At 42.6% G+C, this 22,270-nt stretch overlaps 1 protein-coding gene and 1 pseudogene across 2 annotated transcripts; one reads left to right on the plus strand and one right to left on the minus strand.

Moving 5' to 3' along the window:
• Nucleotides 1-4,873: 4,873 nt before the first annotated feature.
• On the minus strand, nucleotides 4,874-8,772 carry LOC110740751 (annotated as a pseudogene).
• Nucleotides 8,773-12,857: 4,085 nt separating this feature from the next.
• LOC101018740 (3 beta-hydroxysteroid dehydrogenase/Delta 5-->4-isomerase type 1) lies at nucleotides 12,858-20,876 on the plus strand. 2 transcript variants are annotated; one of them, XM_031652406.1, is made up of 4 exons: nucleotides 12,858-13,045; nucleotides 13,135-13,365; nucleotides 17,241-17,405; nucleotides 19,649-20,876. In XM_031652406.1, exons 2-4 carry the CDS (start codon nucleotides 13,221-13,223, stop codon nucleotides 20,458-20,460), a joined length of 1,122 nt encoding a protein of 373 aa, XP_031508266.1. In that variant the 5' UTR covers nucleotides 12,858-13,045; nucleotides 13,135-13,220; the 3' UTR covers nucleotides 20,461-20,876. The 2 variants fall into 2 exon arrangements, with proteins under 2 accessions (XP_031508266.1, XP_003892539.1); XM_003892490.2 differs by lacking the exon at nucleotides 12,858-13,045 and having other exon boundaries at nucleotides 13,061-13,365.
• The last annotated feature ends 1,394 nt before the right edge of the window (nucleotides 20,877-22,270 follow it).

Consider the following 22,270-nt stretch of genomic DNA (forward strand, 5'->3'; position numbering starts at 1 on the left):
ATGTAAAAAGACCAAATCTACGTCTGATTGGGGTGCCTGAAAGTGAGGGGGAAAATGGAACCAAGTTGGAAAACACTCTTCAGGATATCATCCAGGAGAACTTCCCCAACCTAGTAGGGCAGGCCAACATTCAAATCCAGGAAATACAGAGAACGCCACAAAGATACTCCTTGAGAAGAGCAACTCCAAGACACATAATTGCCAGATTCACCAAAGTTGAAATGAAGGAAAAAATCTTAAGGGCAACCAGAGAGAAAGGTCGGGTTACCCACAAAGGGAAGCCCATCAGACTAAGCCAGAAGAGAGTGGGGGCCAATATTCAACACTCTTAAAGAAAAGAATTTTAAACCCAGAATTTCATATCCAGCCAAACTAAGTTTCATAAGTGAAGGAGAAATAAAATCCTTTACAGATAAGCAAATGCTTAGAGATTTTGTCACCACTAGGCCTGCCTTACAAGAGACCCTGAAGAAAGCACTAAACATGGAAAGGAGCAACCGGTACCAGCCATTGCAAAAACATGCCAAAATGTAAAGACCATCGAGGCTAGGAAGAAACTGCATCAACTAACGAGCAAAATAACCAGTTAATATCATAATGGCAGGATCAAGTTCACACATAACAATATTAACCTTAAATGTAAATGGACTAAATGGTCCAATTAAAAGACACAGACTGGCAAACTGGATAAAGAGTCAAGACCCATCAGTCTGCTGTATTCAGGAGACCCATCTCACATGCAGAGACATACATAGGCTCAAAATAAAGGAATGGAGGAAGATTTACCAAGCAAATGGAGAACAAAAAAAAGCAGGGGTTGCAATACTAGTCTCTGATAAAACAGACTTTAAACCATCAAAGATCAAAAGAGACAAAGAAGGCCATTCCATAATGGTAAAGGGATCAATTCAACAGGAAGAGCTAACTCTCCTAAATATATATGCACCCAATACAGGAGCACCCAGATTCATAAAGCAAGTCCTTAGAGACTTACAAAGAGACTTAGACTCCCATACAATAATAATGGGAGACTTCAACACTCCACTGTCAACATTAGACAGATCAACGAGACAGAAAGTTAACAAGGATATCCAGGAATTGAACTCATCTCTGCAGCAAGCAGACATAATAGACATCTAGAGAACTCTCCACCCCAAATCAACAGAATATACATTCTTCTCAGCACCACATCGCACTTATTCCAAAACTGACCACATAATTGGAAGTAAAGCACTCCTCAGCAAATGTACAAGAACAGAAATTATAACAAACTGTCTCTCAGACCACAGTGCAATCAAACTAGAACTCAGGACTAAGAAACTCAATCAAAACCGCTCAACTACATAGAAACTGAACAACCTGCTCCTGAATGACTACTGGGTACATAACGAAATGAAGGCAGAAATAAAGATGTTCTTTGAAACCAATGAGAACAAAGATACAACATACCAGAATCTCTGGGACACATTTAAAGCAGTGTGTAGAGGGAAATTTATAGCACTAAATGCCCACAAGAGAAAGCTGGAAAGATATAAAATTGACACTCTAACATCACAATTAAAAGAACTAGAGAAGCAAGAGCAAACATATTCGAAAGCTAGCAGAAGGCAAGAAATAACTAAGATCAGAGCGGAACTGAAGGAGATAGAGACACAAAAAACCCTCCAAAAAATCAATGAATCCAGGAGTTGGTTTTTTGAAAAGATCAACAAAATTGACAGACCGCTAGGAAGACTAATAAAGAAGAAAAGAGAGAAGAATCAAATTAACGCAATAAAAAATGATAAAGGGGATATCACCACCGACCCCACAGAAATACAAACTACCATCAGAGAATACTATAAACACCTCTACGCAAATAAACTGGAAAATCTAGAAGAAATGGATAATTTCCTGGACACTTACATTCTTCCAAGACTAAACCAGGAAGAAGTTGAATCCCTGAATAGACCAATAGCAGGCTCTGAAATTGAGGCAATAATTAATAGCCTACCAATGAAAAAAAGTCCAGGACCAGATGGATTCACAGCTGAATTCTATCAGAGGTACAAGGAGGAGCTGGTACCATTCCTTCTGAAACTATTCCAATAAATAGAAAAAGAGGGAATCCTCCCTAACTCATTTTATGAGGCCAACATCATCCTGATACCAAAGCCTGGCAGAGACACAACAGAAAAAGAGAATTTTAGACCAATATCCCTGATGAACATCGATGCAAAAATCCTCAATAAAATACTGGCAAACCGGATTCAGCAACACATCAAAAAGCTTATCTACCATGATCAAGTGGGCTTCATCCCTGGGATGCAAAGCTGGTTCAACATTCACAAATCAATAAACATAATTCAGCATATAAACAGAACCAAAGACAAGAACCACATGATTATCTCAATAGATGCAGAAAAGGCTTTTGACAAAATTCAACAGCCCTTCATGCTAAAAACGCTCAATAAATTCGGTATTGATGGAACGTACCTCAAAATAATAAGAGCTATTTATGACAAACCCACAGCCAATATCATACTGAATGGGCAAAAACTGGAAAAATTCCCTTTGAAAACTGGCACAAGACAGGGATGCCCTCTCTCACCACTCCTATTCAACATAGTGTTGGAAGTTCTGGCTAGGGCAATCAGGCAAGAGAAAGAAATCAAGGGTATTCAGTTAGGAAAAGAAGAAGTCAAATTGTCCCTCTTTGCCGATGACATGATTGTATATTTAGATAACCCCATCATCTCAGCCCAAAATCTCCTTAAGCTGATAAGCAACTTCAGCAAAGTCTCAGGATACAAAATTAATGTGCAAAAATCACAAGCATTCTTATACACCAATAACAGACAAACACAGAGCCAAATCATGAATGAACTTCCATTCACAATTGCTTCAAAGAGAATAAAATACCTAGGAATCCAACTTACAAGGGATGTAAAGGACCTCTTCAAGGAGAACTACAAACCACTGCTCACTGAAATAAAAGAGGACACAAACAAATGGAAGAACATACCATGCTCATGGATAGGAAGAATCAATATCGTGAAAATGGCCATACTGCCCAAGGTAATTTATAGATTCAATGCCATCCCCATCAAGCTACCAATGAGTTTCTTCACAGAATTGGAAAAAACTGCTTTAAAGTTCATATGGAACCAAAAAAGAGCCCGCATCTCCAAGACAATCCTAAGTCAAAAGAACAAAGCTGGAGGCATCACGCTACCTGACTTCAAACTATACTACAAGGCTACAGTAACCAAAACAGCATGGTACTGGTACCAAAACAGAGATATAGACCAATGGAACAGAACAGAGTCCTCAGAAATAATACCACACATCTACAGCCATCTGATCTTTGACAAACCTGAGAGAAACAAGAAATGGGGAAAGGATTCCCTATTTAATAAATGGTGCTGGGAAAATTGGCTAGCCATAAGTAGAAAGCTGAAACTGGATCCTTTCCTTACTCCTTATACGAAAATTAATTCAAGATGGATTAGAGACTTAAATGTTAGACCTAATACCATAAAAATCCTAGAGGAAAACCTAGGTAGTACCATTCAGGACATAGGCATGGGCAAAGACTTCATGTCTAAAACACCAAAAGCAACGGCAACAAAAGCCAAAATTGATAAATGGGATCTAATTAAACAAAAGAGCTTCTGCACAGCAAAAGAAACTACCATCAGAGTGAACAGGCAACCTACAGAATGGGAGAAAATTTTTGCAATCTACTCATCTGACAAAGGGCTAATATCCAGAACCTACAAAGAACTCCAACAAATTTACAAGAAAAAAACAAACAACCCCATCAAAAAGTGGGCAAAGGATATGAACAGACATTTCTCAAAAGAAGACATTCATACAGCCAACAGACACATGAAAAAATGCTCATCATCACTGGCCATCAGAGAAATGCAAATCAAAACCACAATGGGATACCATTTCACACCAATTAGAATGGCAATCATTAAAAAGTCAGGAAACAACAGGTGCTGGAGAGGATGTGGAGAAATAGGAACACTTTTACACTGTTGGTGGGATTGTAAACTAGTTCAACCATTATGGAAAAGAGTATGGCGATTCCTCAAGGATCTAGAACTAGATGTACCATATGACCCAGCCATCCCATTACTGGGTATATACCCAAAGGATTATAAATCATGCTGCTGTAAAGACACATGCACACATATGTTTATTGTGGCACTATTCACAATAGCAAAGACTTGGAATCAACCCAAATGTCCATCAGTGACAGACTGGATTAAGAAAATGTGGCACATATACACCATGGAATACTATGCAGCCATAAAAAAGGATGAGTTTGTGTCCTTTGTAGGGACATGGATGCAGTTGGAAACCATCATTCTTAGCAAACTATCACAAGAACAGAAAACCAAACACCGCATGTTCTCACTCATAGGTGGGAACTGAACAATGAGATCACTTGGACTCGGGAAGGGGAACATCACACACCGGGGCCTATCATGGGGAGGGGGGAGCGGGGAGGGATTGCATTGGGAGTTATACCTGATGTAAATGACGAGTTGATGGGTGCAGCACACCAACATGGCACAAGTATACATATGTAACAAATCTGCACGTTATGCACATGTACCCTAGAAATCAGTGTATAATAATAAAAAAAAATAAAAATTAAAAAATTAAAAAAAAATAAAGTCACATGAACGAAAAGGTCCCTCAGCTTTTACTTTTCCCTTAAAAATATTTAAGTGCTTATTTTTCTTAGGTCAATTAATTAGAGCTCTTTTAATAGACGTTGCACGCATAACACATACATAGCCACACAGACAACCAGATTCAGTAGCTATAAGATTTTTTTTTTTTTTTTTTTTTTTTTGCTAATTTCCCAATTGGATTATTGGCCTTTGGGTGAGGCCCTTTAAGAACAGGGCTAGAAAAACAGTTTCCAGGGCCTAATAAACAAGCATAGCTGAAAGACAAAGACAGATTTTGAGAGGTACTTATTTACCTTTAATTCCAGGGGCTCCATAAGGAAACTAGAAATTTTTCCCAAAATGGGATTTGTGGCACCTTTTGTGTTTTCCCAAGGAGTCCCAGGCAATCAGAAGTCATTTTAGGGTTTTTCATGCATGCACCGAGAGTGGTAAGATGGAGTGGAGAAAAGTAATTCAGTTAACTGAGAAAAAACCTTTTCCAGGAAAACAAGATATGTGAAGAGAAAAACATAAAGGCCTTTTGAATATACTCACAGCTCGAATATACATTTTAAATAAGCTCAGCACTCTTTTTGACTGGGTTATGTGCAGGAACTCCCTGCGATAATGAGAGGGATTTTTAGAGAAAGACCTCTTTCGCAGACACTGCTTGATGTGCGACAAATCACACATGGAAAAAAAGGGACGTGAACGCAAACAATGCCTTCAGTCCCAGCCACTTCCCAGAGAGGGAGAATAGCAGAGGTGGTTTTTAAACGTGTAACAGGTAGAGCAGGAGGAAAAGCAGGGTTTGGGGCTGAAGGCTTGGGGACAGGAGGGGCCACCAAGTCAGAGGGTTCAAACAGGCAAGGAGCAGATGTAGATGGATGAGAACACAGAGGAGGTTCATCTGCAGGGTAAAAAGGGGCTTCAGAGGAAGAAGAGACCAGGGGAGGGTTTTTATCAAGAAGAAAGATTTCATGAGTGGGTGCAAGCTTGACACATGGAGGGTTGGGATCTAAGTAGAAGCAGAAGAAAGCCTGAATATAGAAAACCTCTTGTCATTTGACATTCCCGGTTATAAAGTCGCCAAGGTTCCTGAGAATTTGGAAGTTAAAGGTGTCATTTTCAGGCCATCTGCTGTCATTGTGTAATTTGTATTGGGGCCAGGCCATGTTGCAATAAAAAACCAAACACGTAAGCCAAGTTTGGCGAGGTTATGAAGGAGACAGCACAGTGGAGAGGGCATAGCAATGTGGAATGGTTTGGCACCCATGTAGACTGATGAGAAGAAGCCGAGGGTGTCTCTTTTTGTTCTAGGTGTCCCCAGACAAAAGACAGAGACCCGGAATACTCTTTCTAAAGAGGATAGTCAAGCTGAGAAAAAACTGGGTGTCCCCAAGATTTCCTCTAGCTTAGTCCCGCTAGTCCTCCAAGGACCGGGATGGTAGACCTGACTTTCCTGGGTACCGTGAGAAAGTCAGGGGAGGGCAAATTTTACCAGTCAGCTGGATTAGTGTCTGATGCTGGATGTTCCAGTTGGAATTGGCAAAGGGCCTCTTAGACTGGAGCCGCACAAGGAAGAGAGAAAGAGGGAGAGAGGATAGAGGTAGAGAAAGAGAGAGGATGAGGGAAGAGGAAGGGAGAGAGTGAAATACCCACTGCGGGTGGTTGGAGGTGGATTCCCAAGACTGAGGGTGTTGAGAACTCCAGGGAGTAGCCCTGGCCAGAGCCTCTCCGTTCCCTTCAGGTTACTTGTCCTCCTCATGAAAATTGCTCGAAAAGTGAAGTAGGAGAAAAGACGGGGCCAGTGACCAGAGACCCCCAGAATCCAGGAGTTAGCTCAGGATGAGCTGCCATTGCCCACTGTTTCCTGGGTTGCAAGAGAGCCTCTGCCCTCAGCACTTGTCCTGGGTTGTGGCACCAAATGTAAGAATTAAAGGGAAAAGAAACACGAAATGTGGCTCAATAGTCAAAGACAGATTTATTTTAGAGAAATAAACCTGTGGCTTTCAAACTGAGTTCAATGAAGGGATTTTTGTAATGCAAAAGAAATCCCCAAGGAAAGAAAGCGGCTTGTTGGAAATTGACAGTGTACCTCTTTTTTTCCTTAAACATTGGAATTCCAAGAGCCCTTGCATTGGCATAAAGCTCTGTTTTCATCTGAAGACTCCACTGGAGAAAGGCCCACTTTCAAGTTCACTTATATAGTTGTTGGAAGATTCAGTTCTTCTAAGGTTATTAGACTGAGAGCCTCAGTTTCCCCTTGACTGTTGGCTGCTCTCAGTTCCTTACTATATTGTCCTCTCCAGCAGGGCAGCTTGCTTCGTCAAAGCCAATGAGAAAGAGCAATTGTAAAAGCAAGCTGAAAGTCACAATCCTTACTAACCTAATCATGAAAGTGACATTCCATCATTTTTATTATATTATACTAGTTAAAAGCAAGGTACTAGGTTCAACCCACCCACAAGGGTACAAATACCAGGAGGTAGAGCTCACTGGAGTCACTTTAGAAGCTGGCTACCATACCATTACTGTCAGCCTCTGGAACTCTTGGTTGAATGGCATCTATTTGACCTCTCCTCTAAGATAATTGGCAGACAGAGTAATAAGTAGGAGATGGAAAAGAGATTTTGCTAAAGCCTCTCTTTTCCTCATACTATCGCTGGGGCTGGTGGTCCAGGGGTCTTATTCCTTGAAAGCCATATGGGCAATGAGTTTCATCACCCTGTTGCCGTAGTCAAATTCATTGCCATACCAGGAAATGTGGAAAAGGTGGAAGAGTGCATGATGCTGTTAAAGTTGGAGGAGACAACCTGGTGCTCAATGTAGCCCAGGATGCCCTTGAGGGAGCCTACCAATGCTGCTTCACCACCTTCTTGATGTCATCTTATTTGGCAGGTATTTCCCAATGGCAGGTCAGATTCACGACCAACATATTGGTGGTGGGGACACGGAAGGCCATGCCATTGAGCTTCCTGCTCAGCTCAGGGATGACCTTGCCCTCAGGCTTGGCAGTGACAGCAGATGTAGTGATGATGTTCTGGAGAACCCCATATCCATTATGCCAGTTTCCTGAACGAGCCATCCACAGTTTTCTAGGTGGCAGTGATGGCATGGACTATGGTCATGAGTACTCCCATGACACCAAAGTTGTCATGGATGACCTTGGCCAGGGGTGCTAAGCAGTTGGTGGTACAGAATGTATTGCTGATGATCTTGAGGCTGTTGTCATACATCTCATGGTTCACACCCATCACAAACATGGGGGCATCAGTAGATGGGGCAGAGATGATGGCCCTTGTGGCTCACCCCTGAAAGTGAGCCCCAACCTTCTCCATGGCAGTGAAGACAGCAGTGGACTCCACGATGTACTCAGTGCCAGTATTACCATATTTGATTTTGGTGAGATCTAGTTCCTAGAAGATGGTGATGGAATTTCCATTGATGACAAGCTTCCCGTTCTCAGCCTTGGCAGTGCCATGGAATTTGCTGCGGGTAGTACTATACTGGAACATGCAGGGCATGTAGTTGAGGTCAAGGAAGGGGTCATTGATGGCAACAATATCCACTTTATCAGAGTTCAAAGCAGCCCTTGTGACCAGGAGCCCAAATATGGTCATATCTATTCACTCCAGGCTTCACCTTCACCATGGTGTCTCAGGGATGCAGCTGGTGCTGCATGAGATGTGGCTGTCTGTCGAATAGGAGAAGCAGAAAGTTACAGCATATTATTTAACCCATAATTATCATATTGAGAGATTGTGAACTCTGATGCCACTAGGCGGTGACTCAGATGGGCATCACTTGACGTAGCAGGCTGACATCCTCTGAGAATGTGGACAATTCAGTTGTCTCAGTATCAGTCGTTTAAAAGACCATTCTTTTCCCTCATTGAATTTACTTTTGTCAAAATCAATTGGTCATATGATTTTGGCCATTAACTCACACATAAGTAAAAATTCTCTCAAAATGGGTTATAAGCCTACATTTCAGGGGTAAACCATACACTTCTTTGAAAAAAATGTAAATTAACATGTTCATGACCTTAAATTAAGAAAAAAAGAAAAAAACTTTCTCTGCTAAACAAAAAAGTTAAAAAATGAGACATGATCAAAACTAAAAATGTTTGCTCTTTAAAAGACATCAATAAGAAAATGAAAAGACAAGCCACAAAATGAGAAAAAATATCAAATCATTTATTCGACAAAGGACTTGTATCCAGAATATAAAATACAATTACAACTAAAGAACACAAGGATAAATGACCCAATTTTTAAATCAGCAAAATATTTGAACAGTCAATTAACCAAAAAGGTGTAAGAATTAAAGAACACAAGGATAAATGACCCAATTTTTAAATCAGCAAAATATTCGAACAGTCAATTAACCAAAAAGGTGTAAGAATGGCTAATAAAGCACATGAAAAGGTGGTCAGCATCACCAGTCAGCAGGGAAATGCAAATCAAAACTACGATGTGACACCACTTCTTACCCACTAGAATGCCATAATAAAAGAGAAGGACAATAACAATTGGAGGAAGTGAAAAACAATGATGTGAAAAATTGAACTACTCATGCATTACTGATGGGACATACAGCCACATTGGAAAACAGATTGCCAGTTTCTTAAAATGTTAGAGATACATTTACCATATGACCTAGCACTTTCACTCCTAGCTGTCTACCCCAAAGAAATAAAAACCTATGTCCACACAACACATGAATGTGAATATTCATAGCAGCTTTATCCATAATAGTCCATAAAGTGGAAACACATCAAATATCGATCAACTGATGAATGAATAAACAAATGGGAGCCATACATACAATTTAATAGGGTTTGGCACCTAAAAGGAATAAAGTATTGATATGTGCTACAACATAGATGAACCACAAGAGTACATTAAGCTGGCCAGGTATGGTGGCTCACATCTGTAATCCCAGCACTTTGGGCGGCCGAGGTGGGTGGATCATTTGGGGTCAAGAATTTGAGACCAGCCTGGCCAACATGGTGAAATCCCACCTCTACTAAAAATACAAAAATTAACCAGGCAGGGTGGCAGGTGCCTGTAGTCCCAGTTACTCTGGAGGCTGAGGCAGGAGAATCACTTGAACCTAGGAGGTGGAGGCTGAAGTAAGCCAACATCACACTACTGCACTCCAGCCTGGGCAACAGAGCGAGACTCTGCCTCAAAAAAAAAAAAAAAAAGTATATTAAGCTAAGTGAAAGAATAGAAATGCAAAGATCACATATTCTATAATTCCATTTATATAGTGTCCAGAAAAGGCAAATCTGTAAAGTCAGTGAGTCAATTAAAGGTTGCCTTGAGCTGTGAGTAAGAGTAAGGAATGGTGACTGATAAGCATGAGGGATTTCTTAGGAATGATAGAAATGCTGGAAAACAGGATTGTGGTGATGGTCCACACAAGTATAAAATTTTACTGAAAATAATTGAACTGTCCACTTAAAACAAGCAAATGTGATGTCAATTATACCTCAATAAACCTGTTTAAAAATAAAAGAAAGTTGGTATTATGGTTCCCAATCACTCTTTTTTTTTTTTTTTTTGAGACGGAGTCTCGCTCTGTAGCCCAGGCTGGAGTGCAGTGGCCGGATCTCAGCTCACTACAAGCTCCGCCTCCCGGGTTCACGCCATTCTCCGGCCTCAGCCTCCCGAGTAGCTGGGACTACAGGCGCCCGCCACCACGCCCGGCTATTTTTTGTATTTCTTAGTAGAGACGGGGTTTCACCGTGTTAGCCAGGATGGTCTCGATCTCCTGGCCTCGTGATCCGCCCATCTCGGCCTCCCAAAGTGCTGGGATTACAGGCTTGAGCCACCGCGCCCGGCCCCCAATCACTCTTGACCTTTGTTTTATTTTTCCCTTTCTTTAGGGCTTATATTTATTGCTTCCACTCAGAGACTCCAAGAGACATGAGCTGAAATCTACCAGCCTCCAGAACGTTCAACAGCTGAAGGAATGTCCGGCCCTACCCTGAAGGCGGTGGGGGGATCTGTAAGGTGCACTCCCAGCATCTGCTACAGCAGGCAGATGTGTGTGATGCACCTGGGTGATTTTAGATAGTGCTCCACAAGTCTCAGCAAGACCCAGGGTCTGTAGGTAGTTCTGATAGCTTCAGAGAACAAACTGCTACATCTTGCAGCACAAAGCCAACCTTTCCTAGGCAAGTGGTTTTGAAGCATTGGTCATCAGGTCTAAAATAGAAGATGAATGTCTACAACATGGGAGGAGGGCAAGACCCAGAGTGGGATGTCAAACTAAATCATTTGTAGAGTATTACTTTCAACAACTGCAGAAAATGTTCTTTTCAAGTGCTTACGGCATGTTCACCAATGTAGACCATATGCTGGACCATAAAACAAGTCTCAGTAAATATCCAAGAATCAAAACCATACACAGTGTATGCTCTGGCCACAGTAGTATTTAATTGGAAATCCATAATAATGAGATATCTAGAAAATCCCCAATTTTAGAAAACAAGCAACACGCTTCTGAATAACACTTGGGTCAGAGAAGAAATCACAAGAAAACATTTTAAATATTATTAACTGAATGATGATAACCCAATACATCAAAATGTTGGCTACAGCTAACATAGTGCTTAAAGAGAAATTTACAACTTTTAATGCCTATAGGGGAAATAGGAAAGGAGTAAAGAAAAACAATTTTCTATGCTTTTATTATCAGAATCCTGAAAAACGGGGCTGGGTGCGGTGGCTCACGCCTGTAATCTCAGCACTTTGGGAGGCTGAGGCGGGCAGATCATGAGGTCGGGAGTTTGATACCAGCCTGGTCAACATGGTGAAACCCCGTCTCTACTGAAAATACAAAAATTAGCCAGGTGCAGTGGTGGGTGCCTGTAATCCCAGCTACTCGGGAGACTGAGGCAAGAGAATTGCTTGAACCCAGGAGGCAGAGGTTGTAGCGAGCTGAGATGGTGCCACTGCACTTCAGCCTGGGTGACACAGCAAGACTCTGTCTCAAAACAAAACAAACAAAACAAAACAAACAAACAAAAACAGAATCTGAAAAACAAGAGTGAAAAAAAAAACAATAAATGTAAGCCAATAATAAAAATAATGAAAATCACGAAATAGAAAAATAAACAATAGAGAAAATCAACGGTCAATTTTTCTGTACTCCCTGCACAAAACTTTATTTCAACAAAATTTTATATTTAAATATATATCCAGAACCACAGAGATCTTAGAAGAAAAAATTAGGGAAATATGAAATAAAATGAGAACTGTGGGAATAAAAATCAGAAAGTAGTTGCCTATGAGGTAGACTGAGGGAAGGGCAGGGAATTAACAGGGAACAGGCAGAAAACAACTTTCTGGGGTGAAGGAAATGGTCCATATCTTTTTTGGGGTGCTACTTACATGGGCATATATAACTGTCAAGGTCCACTGAACTGAACACTTAAGACCTGGGCATTTTAATGAATGTAAATTATATTTAAATTTTTTTAAGTAGAGAAAAGTGTCTTGGGAAGCTTATGGCAGTGATATTTGGGCAGTTCTGGGCATAGGTTTCAGAAGCATTCACAGCATATTCAGTTCAGGGATTTGCTGAGAATGGTTTTGCAGCCAAAAATATGGGATACGTTCAAACATCTATGATACGAGTCATTGGGGCATAAACCACAAATCTCCACTCTTGTGGTACAGGCCATATCAAGTGGTTATCACTAGATAGCTTCCCTTAAATGATGTTCTTCCTCTAGGAACCCAGAGCTCTCCAGGAGAAAATGACAATTGAAGTTTTGGATATATTGGGTAAGAAAGAAAGTCACCTCACATAAAACTCAGTGACTGGAGCTGTCACCATTGCAAATTTCTAAACTTTGCAAGACAGCAGCAACATTTTAAATGATAGTCTGAGAGAGGAAATAAGGCAATGGGCTAACATGGATTTCCCTCCAGATGGATTTACAGAACAAGGGCACAATTCAAATTGCACTTGGAGATTTCTCCTGGTCTAGTTTAAGTTCACAAATTGTGGATCCCAGACAGCTGGTATCAACTGACTAGTGTCCTGTGAAGGCTAAGCCTAAGACTCTCTGCCACACTGCAGCATTAGGATGGGACTTCTCTTCCTGTTCCTGGGAAGAATTAGAGATATAACCCAAAGGTCACTATTTTTCTGAGATAAGGGATCCTGCAGGAGGAGAGAGCAATAAGTATGTGGCCAGAGATCAAAGGGATAAGAGCTGGGCCAGAAGCCACAGTGCATAAAGCTTCAGCCCTGCCACAGGGGATGAGGGGACAAGTACTTCTACTCTTCTGTCCAGCTTTTAACAATCGAATGGTTAGAGCTTTTTCACTTTCTTTCAGCTACTCCTGGCAGTGGTAAGGACACAGAATGTTTGCAAAAAAAATGGGGTAGAGGAAAATAAGGCATCTGTGTGAGTGTATAACCATTTGACATCTCTTTTTAGCCCTCTCCGGGGTCACCCTAGAATCAGATCTGCTCCCCAGCATCTTCTGTTTCCTGGCGAGTGATTCCTGCTACGTTGGATTGGCCATGACGGGCTGGAGCTGCCTTGTGACAGGAGCAGGAGGGTTTCTGGGTCAGAGGATCGTCCGCCTCTTGGTGGAGGAGAAGGAGCTGAAGGAGATCAGGGTCTTGGACAAGGCCTTCAGACCAGAGCTGAGGGAGGAATTTTCCAGTAAGTAAACTTGGGTCATGGGTGTGTGGTTCCATCTTAAACCCTGTATGCATGGGGAGGAAGGTGGACCTTGTCTAGCAAGTTATTGAAATTTGAAGCCAAATCTAAGCCAATCCCACATCCAAAGTCATCAAAAAATAAATATTAAATAGTATACAATGGCATAGTATGAAAGATACTGGATGGGATTTCCAGAGACTGGATTCTGGCCCTGACCCAGAACTTGAGAGGCAGCCGCCTCAGCCTCCAGGCCTCTTTTCTTCTCATCTAGAAAATCCCACACTAGTTCTTATTCTTGTCTGCAACTGTTTTATGTTCTGAAGCTTTTGTCTTGGCAATTGCTGTACAACATTCACAAATGACACCATTACACTGGAGACCTCAGCAGTGGGTCATTGTCTCGCTAGACCGTGCCAGGCTGTGTTTTGTTTTGTAGCTTCCTTAGTATCTTTAGTGAGGGAAAAATAAAAGGAAGTGGAGGTAAAGATGAGTTTATAAGGGTGTGTGTGTGTGACAGAGAGAGAGGAAAACAATAAGGGGGAGAGAAAGTCAGAGACAGAGACAATAAGAAAGAGAGAAATAATGAGAAATATATAGTGAGAGAGAGAGCATCAGAGAGAGAGAGTGTGCGTGCACAGTGCAAAGCACAGAGCAGAGACAGAGTAAAAAGCGGTATAAGGCCAGATATGCTTCATTTAGATTTCGCATATATGGCTTTAAAAAAAAAATTTACCTCTGTTGCTCATCATCAAAAACAAATTGATTGCAGAATTTGCTATGGCAACTCCTTGTACAAATGGCCCCATGAGGCAGTAGAAAAGGGGTCACATCCAACTGGACAATGAACGCATCAAGGTCCAGAACCATAAAGCGACTTGCTAAGGCCATCTGATTGATGTGCAGCAGAGCTCAGACCAGAGCTTTATCCATAGGCTTTATCACTTGGTCCCAGAACTGATGCTTAGCAAAGTGGATTTTCAGTCTCTCCCTTTGCCCCTTGGTGTGTCCCAAAATGATTCCCTGTCTTCCTCTACAACCCAGGGGATTTGGGGGACTGTGTGTCTACATGGGGGCTCTGGCTGCTCAGAGGGTCCTGCCCTGCCCACAGAGAAGCCCCCACTTGACAGCACTCAGGAACCACACCCAGCACTCTACTTTTGATCTTCTCTGACCTCTTGAAATGTTTGATTTCTTCCGCCCTCTGTTTTAATGGTGTCTTTGATAAACAAGTATTAACACATTACCAATATTAAATGCTTGTAATCCTTGTGTCTCAGCAATATTTACAATTTAACATCTGAAGCCAGAAAAAAGCAGTGCTCGGCCTAGTGGTATTGTTCCCCTAGGGCAAAAATGCAGGGCATATAATAGATAGGCAGGATTCTGTATGAAGGTAAAAGCAGAGAATCCTTTCGGTGTTCTTTTTGTGCCAGGCACTTGGCCAGAGGTTTGCTGACTCATTTGCTCCTCATAACAACCCTATGAGATCGAAGATATTATCCTCCTTTTTTACAGATGAGGAGATAGAAACAGAGAGGTTAATTAACTTGTCGGAGGTCCTACAGTTAGAATATGGCAAATCTGGATTTGAACTCAGACAGACTAGTGCAGCATCTGTGCTCTTAAGTGGTAGTTTGTCTTACGGCTTCTCTGGGCCTTCCTCTAGCCCAGCTTAAACCATCTAAGTGATTCCATTTAGTCTACATAAGACACTTGCCAAGTCTACAGTGCCTTGGAGAAGAAGAGAGCCATGACTTCATCAACAAAGTCCCCTTTCCTAGTCCCTCTAGGACTTCACAAAAAGTCCCCCTTTCCTAGATCCCTGGGAACTCACTGGGGAAGAGTCCTTTTCTCTCAGCTTTGGACTTCTTCCACTTTGACACTCCTTTGAGCCAGTCTGTCTGAAGTTGGCAGCAAAGGGGAAGCAGAGGAAGGCAGCAGGAAGGGCAGAGGTGGAAATAGAACCAGAGAACATCCCACTCTCAGGTTGTTACCCACATCACCACCAGCAGCCTCTTCCCTGACTCCCCCACTCCAGGACCTTCTTGGAGTTGCCTGACAATGGGAAGAGGTTGGGAGTAGACAAAACACGGCAGAGGCATCAGGAGAGCAAGTAGTTCTGCTTGTACCCCAGGAAGGAATTTCTCCAGCTTTGAATTTTCCACTCTGAATTTTACTCTCACTGGTCTTTGGTCTTTGTTGCCAATTTCAGTTAAACTGGCTAATTCTTTGGAAAAGAATGATTAAACAACAGAAAAGTTGGTATTAAACAGCCAGTCCTGCACCTGGTGTACAGGGTACAAGCTTGGAGGCAGGGTGGGCATGTTTAAGCCTTCAATAGAAACGTGACCTTAGATCTGTCCCTTAACCTCTCTGAGACTCAGTTTCCTCACTGATAAAGTGGGACTCAGAATACCTAACTCATGAGATAGCGGTAAAAAGAAATAAACCTCCTGTAAGTTGCATACAGATTATAAAGCACAAATGAGTGTAGAGTATTTATCTGAGCTCCATGTAAAATGGTGTTCATTTTAGGAGCTAATTCCAGATGATAACCTTACTGGCAGCATCACTTCCTGTGGATTTCAGAGGAACCTGAAGACAATGATGTTGTAACCACTGCCTCTGGCTAGACAGCTGCGATGTTAGTTTATTGGTGGTTAACTCATTTTCAGCATGGCTACCTGCTTTTGATGATACCTGATAAGAGTTTTTCAGAGAATTTCATCATTGAAACCCACCCACAATTCCTGAGTAATGGCTCCACTCTCCTCCCAGTTGCCCAAGCAGGAAACTGTAGGTGTGATTTATATTATCCTTTTCCTCTCAGCCCAGCTCCAATAGGTACCAGGACCTTCAAGGTAAGGTCTGAAATTCAAACCTGGTGTATCTCTCCCCTCCTCTGCTTCCACTGCTTCCAGTCCTCACCTAAACTTTGGCACAGACATTCTGATTAATCTCTTGATCACCTGGCTTTCTCATATGCCCTATACCAGTCCATTTTATATCCTCAAGCCAAGATTAACTTCCTACACCACAATCCTGCTTCTGTTTCTTTTTCTTGTTTGTGTTTTTGTTTGTTGGTTGGTTGGTTTGGGTTTTTTTCTTTTTTCTTTTTCTTTTTTTTTTTTTTTGAGACAAGGTCTTGCTCTACCACCCAGGCTAGAGTGCAGAGCTGTGATCGCGGCTCACTGCCAGAAGCCAGAGACCCCAGCCTCCATTTATCTTCCCACCTCAGCCTGCAGAGTAGCTGGGACTGCAGGCACACGCCACCATGCCCAGTTATTTCATGTATTTTAATAGAGATGGGGTTTCCCCCTGTTGTCCAGGCTGGTCTCAACCTCCTGCACTCCAGTGATCCATCTATCACAGCCTCCCAAACTGTTGGGATAACACGCATGAGCCATGGGGCTTGGCCTTTTTGTTATCTTATTCCAAATATAAATACGAGGTTTTCTTTAACATGGTGCTGGAGTCCCAAAATTATGATTCCATACATGATTTCTCATTACTTACAGAATTAACTTCAAATTTTCCCTCATACTCTCTACAATCACCCTACTCTCCTTAGAAAATTTGATGAGCTTCCCATGACTCTAGAAATGCTTATATTCCAGGCATACCTGACAGCTCACTGCTCAGATTACTTTTCTAAAATGAGATGGGCAAGAAACAGATGTTTGCTCTTTCCGAATAAATTTATACATATGCTGATTTCTGTGCCTTTTTTACTTGTTCCTTCCAAAGAATGTACACCCTCCACTTTAACACCCTGCTCTAACTATTCTTGAACACCTGTGTAACATCACCTTTATCAGAAAACTTCTCAGCCAGATACAGAAATCATTCCAATGACCTGATCTGTGTTCACACAGAGCTCCAGAACAAGACCAAGCTGACAGTGCTGGAAGGAGACATTCTGGATGAGCCATTCCTGAAGAGAGCCTGCCAGGACGTCTTGGTCGTCATCCACACCGCCTGTATCATTGATGTCTTTGGTGTCACTCACAGACAGTCCATCATGAACGTCAATGTGAAAGGTACGGTAGGCTGGGGAGGAGATGAAGCAAGGTGGGGAATTAAGGATCACAAAGAAGGGCAGGAAGGGAAGAGAAGTTCCCTCCACTGAATACCTGCTGTGCTCTGGGCCAAGTGCCTTTGTTGATCACTACCAACTAGGGAGTTTAAGGCTGCTAACTTTAGTTTTTTAGATGATAAAACTAGGACTGAGAGATGGCAAGTAACTTGTCCAAGGTCTCCCAGGCAAGTAAGCAGGTAGGAGAGCTAGACTTTAAACTCACCCCTATGTGACTCCAAAGGCTGTGGAAGCTCTTTCTACTGTGGTTCCAATCAAAAGTCAACTAATCTCTGACTTCAGACTCTCGATATTCAGCCACCCCTTGCCTCCTGGGCCAGAATCAGACCTTGGAGGTACAACTGTAGTCACCATTTTGAACCTTGTGTGCAGGCTGATGAGAACATTCAGAGCCCTCCTGCCCACTTCAAAAAAGAAGTCCTCTCAAGAGAACTAGCAAAGCTGGTTCAGAGGTCTGTCAGGACAGAATTATCCGGCACATGCCTTCCCACAAAATTTTTTAACAATAAGATTTTTCCAGTATCAAGAATACAATCTCTTCAGCTCACCACAGGGCCCACTATTCCAGAGCCATTTCCAGCCAGGTGCCCAAAGTGCACCCTCATTTAATCCTCATCCCTTAAATGCTTGGGGTTTCCTTTCAAAGTATGGCTTTCCAACTACCTTAAATTCAGACACATTTCCTTAAGGAATCTTCTCATAAAGTCTCACCCTCTGATCTCCAGAGTCCAGCCTCTTCAGCACCATAGCACCTCAAACTCCAATCTGGCCCTCCATATTCAGTCTACTCTGACTCTTTTTCCAAAGCAACCAATTGCTTTTGAGTCTCCAGCACTATCAGAAAGAAAGAGAGAAAGAAAGAAAGAAAGAAAGAAAGAAAGAAAGAAAGAAAGAAAGAAAGAAAGAAAGAAAGAAAGAAAGAAAGACAGACAAAAACAACTTCCAGTTTCTACTTACCCATACCTCTAGGTACCCCTACTGTGCAAGGAGGGTGCTAAGAGTAACCAGTTTTTTATTTTAATTACTACCCTTAACAGCTCCCAAAAGGAAGGGATATGAAATGACAGGGGAAGTGTTAGAGGCATCTGTTTGCTAGAACCATTACCACTCCCAGGCTTAGAAAATACTTCAAAATGTTGGTCATTTCCCCCTTGAAAGTAAACTAACTGCAAATTTTCTCTGCCACAAGATTAATTTTTGAAAACATGAGGCTGTCTCTTCAGAAACTCAAATTGCACAGAGACATTAAAATGGCTAAGAATACAAAAATTTGTAAATAAAAATGATCCTTTGCCTGGGAAATCCCTTCCTTCTTCAAGGGAAGGCACTATGGATACCTCCATGAGCTTTGCTTCTACACAACTCAGGAGAGGTTGCAAGCTCCTCCCAGTGCAGGTGTTACCAGCAGAGGGCACACTCCTCTCCCCAGTCCTCCACCAGGCTCCACAGGAAACACCAGGGCAGGGTTTAAAAGGAAGGTTTATCACCTCCACTTTACATAACTGGGTGATCAGAGTCACAGCCAGAATTGGGAAGCAGCTTTCCCAGGGAACACACAATCAGGAAAAGAGTGTGGGTTTCCAGCAGCTCCCCACAACCCACTGTTTGCTCAATGACTCCAGGATGGTCCTTGTGACAAAGTTTTATTAGAGCCCAGCGACATGAGAAAAGTACCAGCAATTTCATATATATTGAAGAGTTTATATTGCCCATATACAATGGTGTACGTGTGTGTGTGATGTGAATTCTTCAACTGCCCATTTTTGCCTAAGGACTGGAACTGTCCATATTCGCAGAGTATAGCCTCCCGATTTTTCAGATTTCAAATGATCTGACTTCAATGCTACTGATTACAAATTATAATTTTTCAATACCTTTACTTGGCAAAATAAAAAGTGATAACCCTAGGTCCCTTTGCAAAGTTAAAGTACACACACACACGTCCATGAAACCCAAAAGTCTAGAAATTCTTACCTCCAGAACCCACATGTCAGTTCCTCTTCATTTCGATGTTTTTCCTATGGCTGTAGTATGACCCGATCTCAGTCAGAGACACAGAAGAATGCGCCCTCAGTCTGTTACAACCATTATATTTGGCAGTGGGGAGTGGGGCACATGGATCTGTGCTTGTGGTTGGACCCTCTTAGGGATATATACTGACACTGACAGTATGCTCTTCGTGGGCAGGTACCCAGCTCCTGTTAGAGGCCTGTGTCCAAGCTAGTGTGCCAGTCTTCATCTACACCAGTAGCATAGAGGTAGCCGGACCCAACTCGTACAAGGAAATCATCCAGAACGGCCACGAAGAGGAGCCTCTGGAAAACACATGGTCTGCTCCATACCCATACAGCAAAAAGCTTGCTGAGAAGGCTGTGCTGGCAGCTGATGGGTGGACTCTGAAAGACGGTGGCACCTTGTACACTTGTGCCTTAAGACCCACGTATATCTATGGGGAAGGAAGCCAATTCCTTTCTGCTGGTATAAATGAAGCCCTGAACAACAATGGGATCCTGTCAAGTATTGGCAAGTTCTCCACTGTTAACCCAGTCTATGTTGGCAACGTGGCCTGGGCCCACATTCTGGCCTTGAGGGCCCTGCAGGACCCCAAGAAGGCCCCAAGTGTCCGAGGACAGTTCTACTACATCTCAGATGACACACCTCACCAAAGCTATGATAACCTTAATTACACCCTGAGCAAAGAGTTCGGCCTCCGCCTTGATTCCAGATGGAGCCTTCCTTTAGCCCTGATTTACTGGATTGGTTTCCTGCTGGAAATAGTGAGCTTCCTTCTCAGGCCAATTTACACCTATCGACCACCCTTTAACCGCCACAGGGTGACATTGTCAAATAGCGTGTTCACCTTCTCTTACAAGAAGGCTCAGCGAGATCTGGCGTATAAGCCACTCTACAGCTGGGAGGAAGCCAAGCAGAAAACCGTGGAGTGGGTTGGTTCCCTTGTGGACCGGCACAAGGAGACCCTGAAGTCCAAGACTCAGTGATTTAAGGATGACAGAGATGTGCATGTGGATGTTGTTAGGAGATGTCATCAAGCCCCACCCTCCTGGCTTCATACAGAAGGTGACAAGGGCACAAGCCCAGGTCCTGCCTCCTCCCTTTCACCCAATGGCCAACTTATTGTCTTCCTCATGTCATCAAAACCTGCTGAGTCACTCGCCCAACAGGAAGATTTCTGTCTTAATCATATACCAGAGGAAAGACCATGTGATTTGCTGTTACCAAATCTCAGTAGCTGATTCTGAACAATTTGGGATCTCTTTTAACTTGACTGTCTCTTTTGACTACCATAGCTCCATTTCCCCTCTTAAATGAGAAATGATTTCCTTTCTTTTTAATCTTCCATTTCTTCACATAGTTTGATAAAAAGATCAATAAATGTCTGAATGTTTAACATGGAGGGAGGTGTGAGTTATGTTAATACATACTTTCCTCCTTTCTCCTTCTTTTTCAGGTGTTGCCATCTCCAATTTAGGAGAGTAGGATAAAACCTGGGCTGGGGAGAGGGCAGAGTAGTAGGAGGGCCAGAAAGCGCGGATGAAGACTGAATAAGCTCTACTAACTTTCAGGCATGTACAACATGACCTACATATGACATATATTATCTCATTTAATACTCATCAGAAACCTATCTGGTGGGGGTGACTAATCCCATTTTACCACTGAGGATACTTGTTCACAGTCACACTAACTGATTAGCGGCTATGTCTGCTACCAGGGAGTTGGCCTTGAAAGCAGTTATCTTTCCACGGAATCATGCAGCCTGAACTGGTCTTGTCGGTGGTACAGCAGAGCACTGGAGCATGGGGTACCGATACTTGGAAGAGACCCATCTCCCTTGGGTTACCTCCTTCTTGCCCAATCCCATGCAGGGGACTCTCTGGAACCCAGGAGAATCCCTGGGGAGCATCTGGAAGGGTTTGAATGTCTTACCAAAAGGCCCTGAGCAGGGGTGAGTGAAGCAAAAATGCCTCCAGCCTCCACCTTCAGTGCCGATTTCCTTGAAGGTCTCTAGAACACACCTGGCTATATGTGTGTTAGTCATTCTGATCATACATAACCCTGCATTTCACCCTTTCAAATCACACAGTGAAGCCACACCATGTGTTCCTGGGCAAGTAAAGGGAACAATTTAAAAATTCCCCCAAAATGTGCTTTCTATTCAGCCCAAGAATAGAGGTCTACTGTCCCACATCCCCAGATTTAACTGCCTCTCTCTTCTTTCTCCTTCTGTCTTGAGATCACATCCTTTCCTCCTTTATTCTTTCATCTCCTTAGCCTCTTTCCTTCCCTCCAAATCCCCTTAAATCATTGACTCTCTCATTCTTCTCAATTTCCCTGAGGAGAGGAGACCAGTCAAGACAAGCTTGGGGACTTCGATGATGACACAGTCATTAACCAACCAAAGGAGCAACAGTCAAAAACAAAAACAAAAACAAAAACAAAACCACTGTCAAGGCATCAGTGACAGAGCTGAACTGAAGTGGGTGAGGAAGTTGCTGTGGGTCCAGAGTGTGGGGCGAGGAAAATTGTCTCCCTCTGGACCTAGGTGTATCACAGTCATGATGAGATCATATCCAACTTCAAGATGGCTTCTTTCTCACACACGAAATTTACAGAATATTAATCAGTTGAATTTGATTACTACAAAAAGATAGTTTCAGTACTCATTCTGAAAGGAAAAGGTACACACATTCTGGTCCAGAAGAACAGGTTTCCACCACCATTAACATGTCAAGAGTCAGATAATCAGCACCAGCATCGGGGGGAGTGGCCCCAGGCAGTAGGGTAACA

The sequence above is a fragment of the Papio anubis genome, chromosome 1 (assembly GCF_008728515.1).
Source record: "Papio anubis isolate 15944 chromosome 1, Panubis1.0, whole genome shotgun sequence".
Classification (NCBI taxonomy): domain Eukaryota; kingdom Metazoa; phylum Chordata; class Mammalia; order Primates; family Cercopithecidae; genus Papio; species Papio anubis.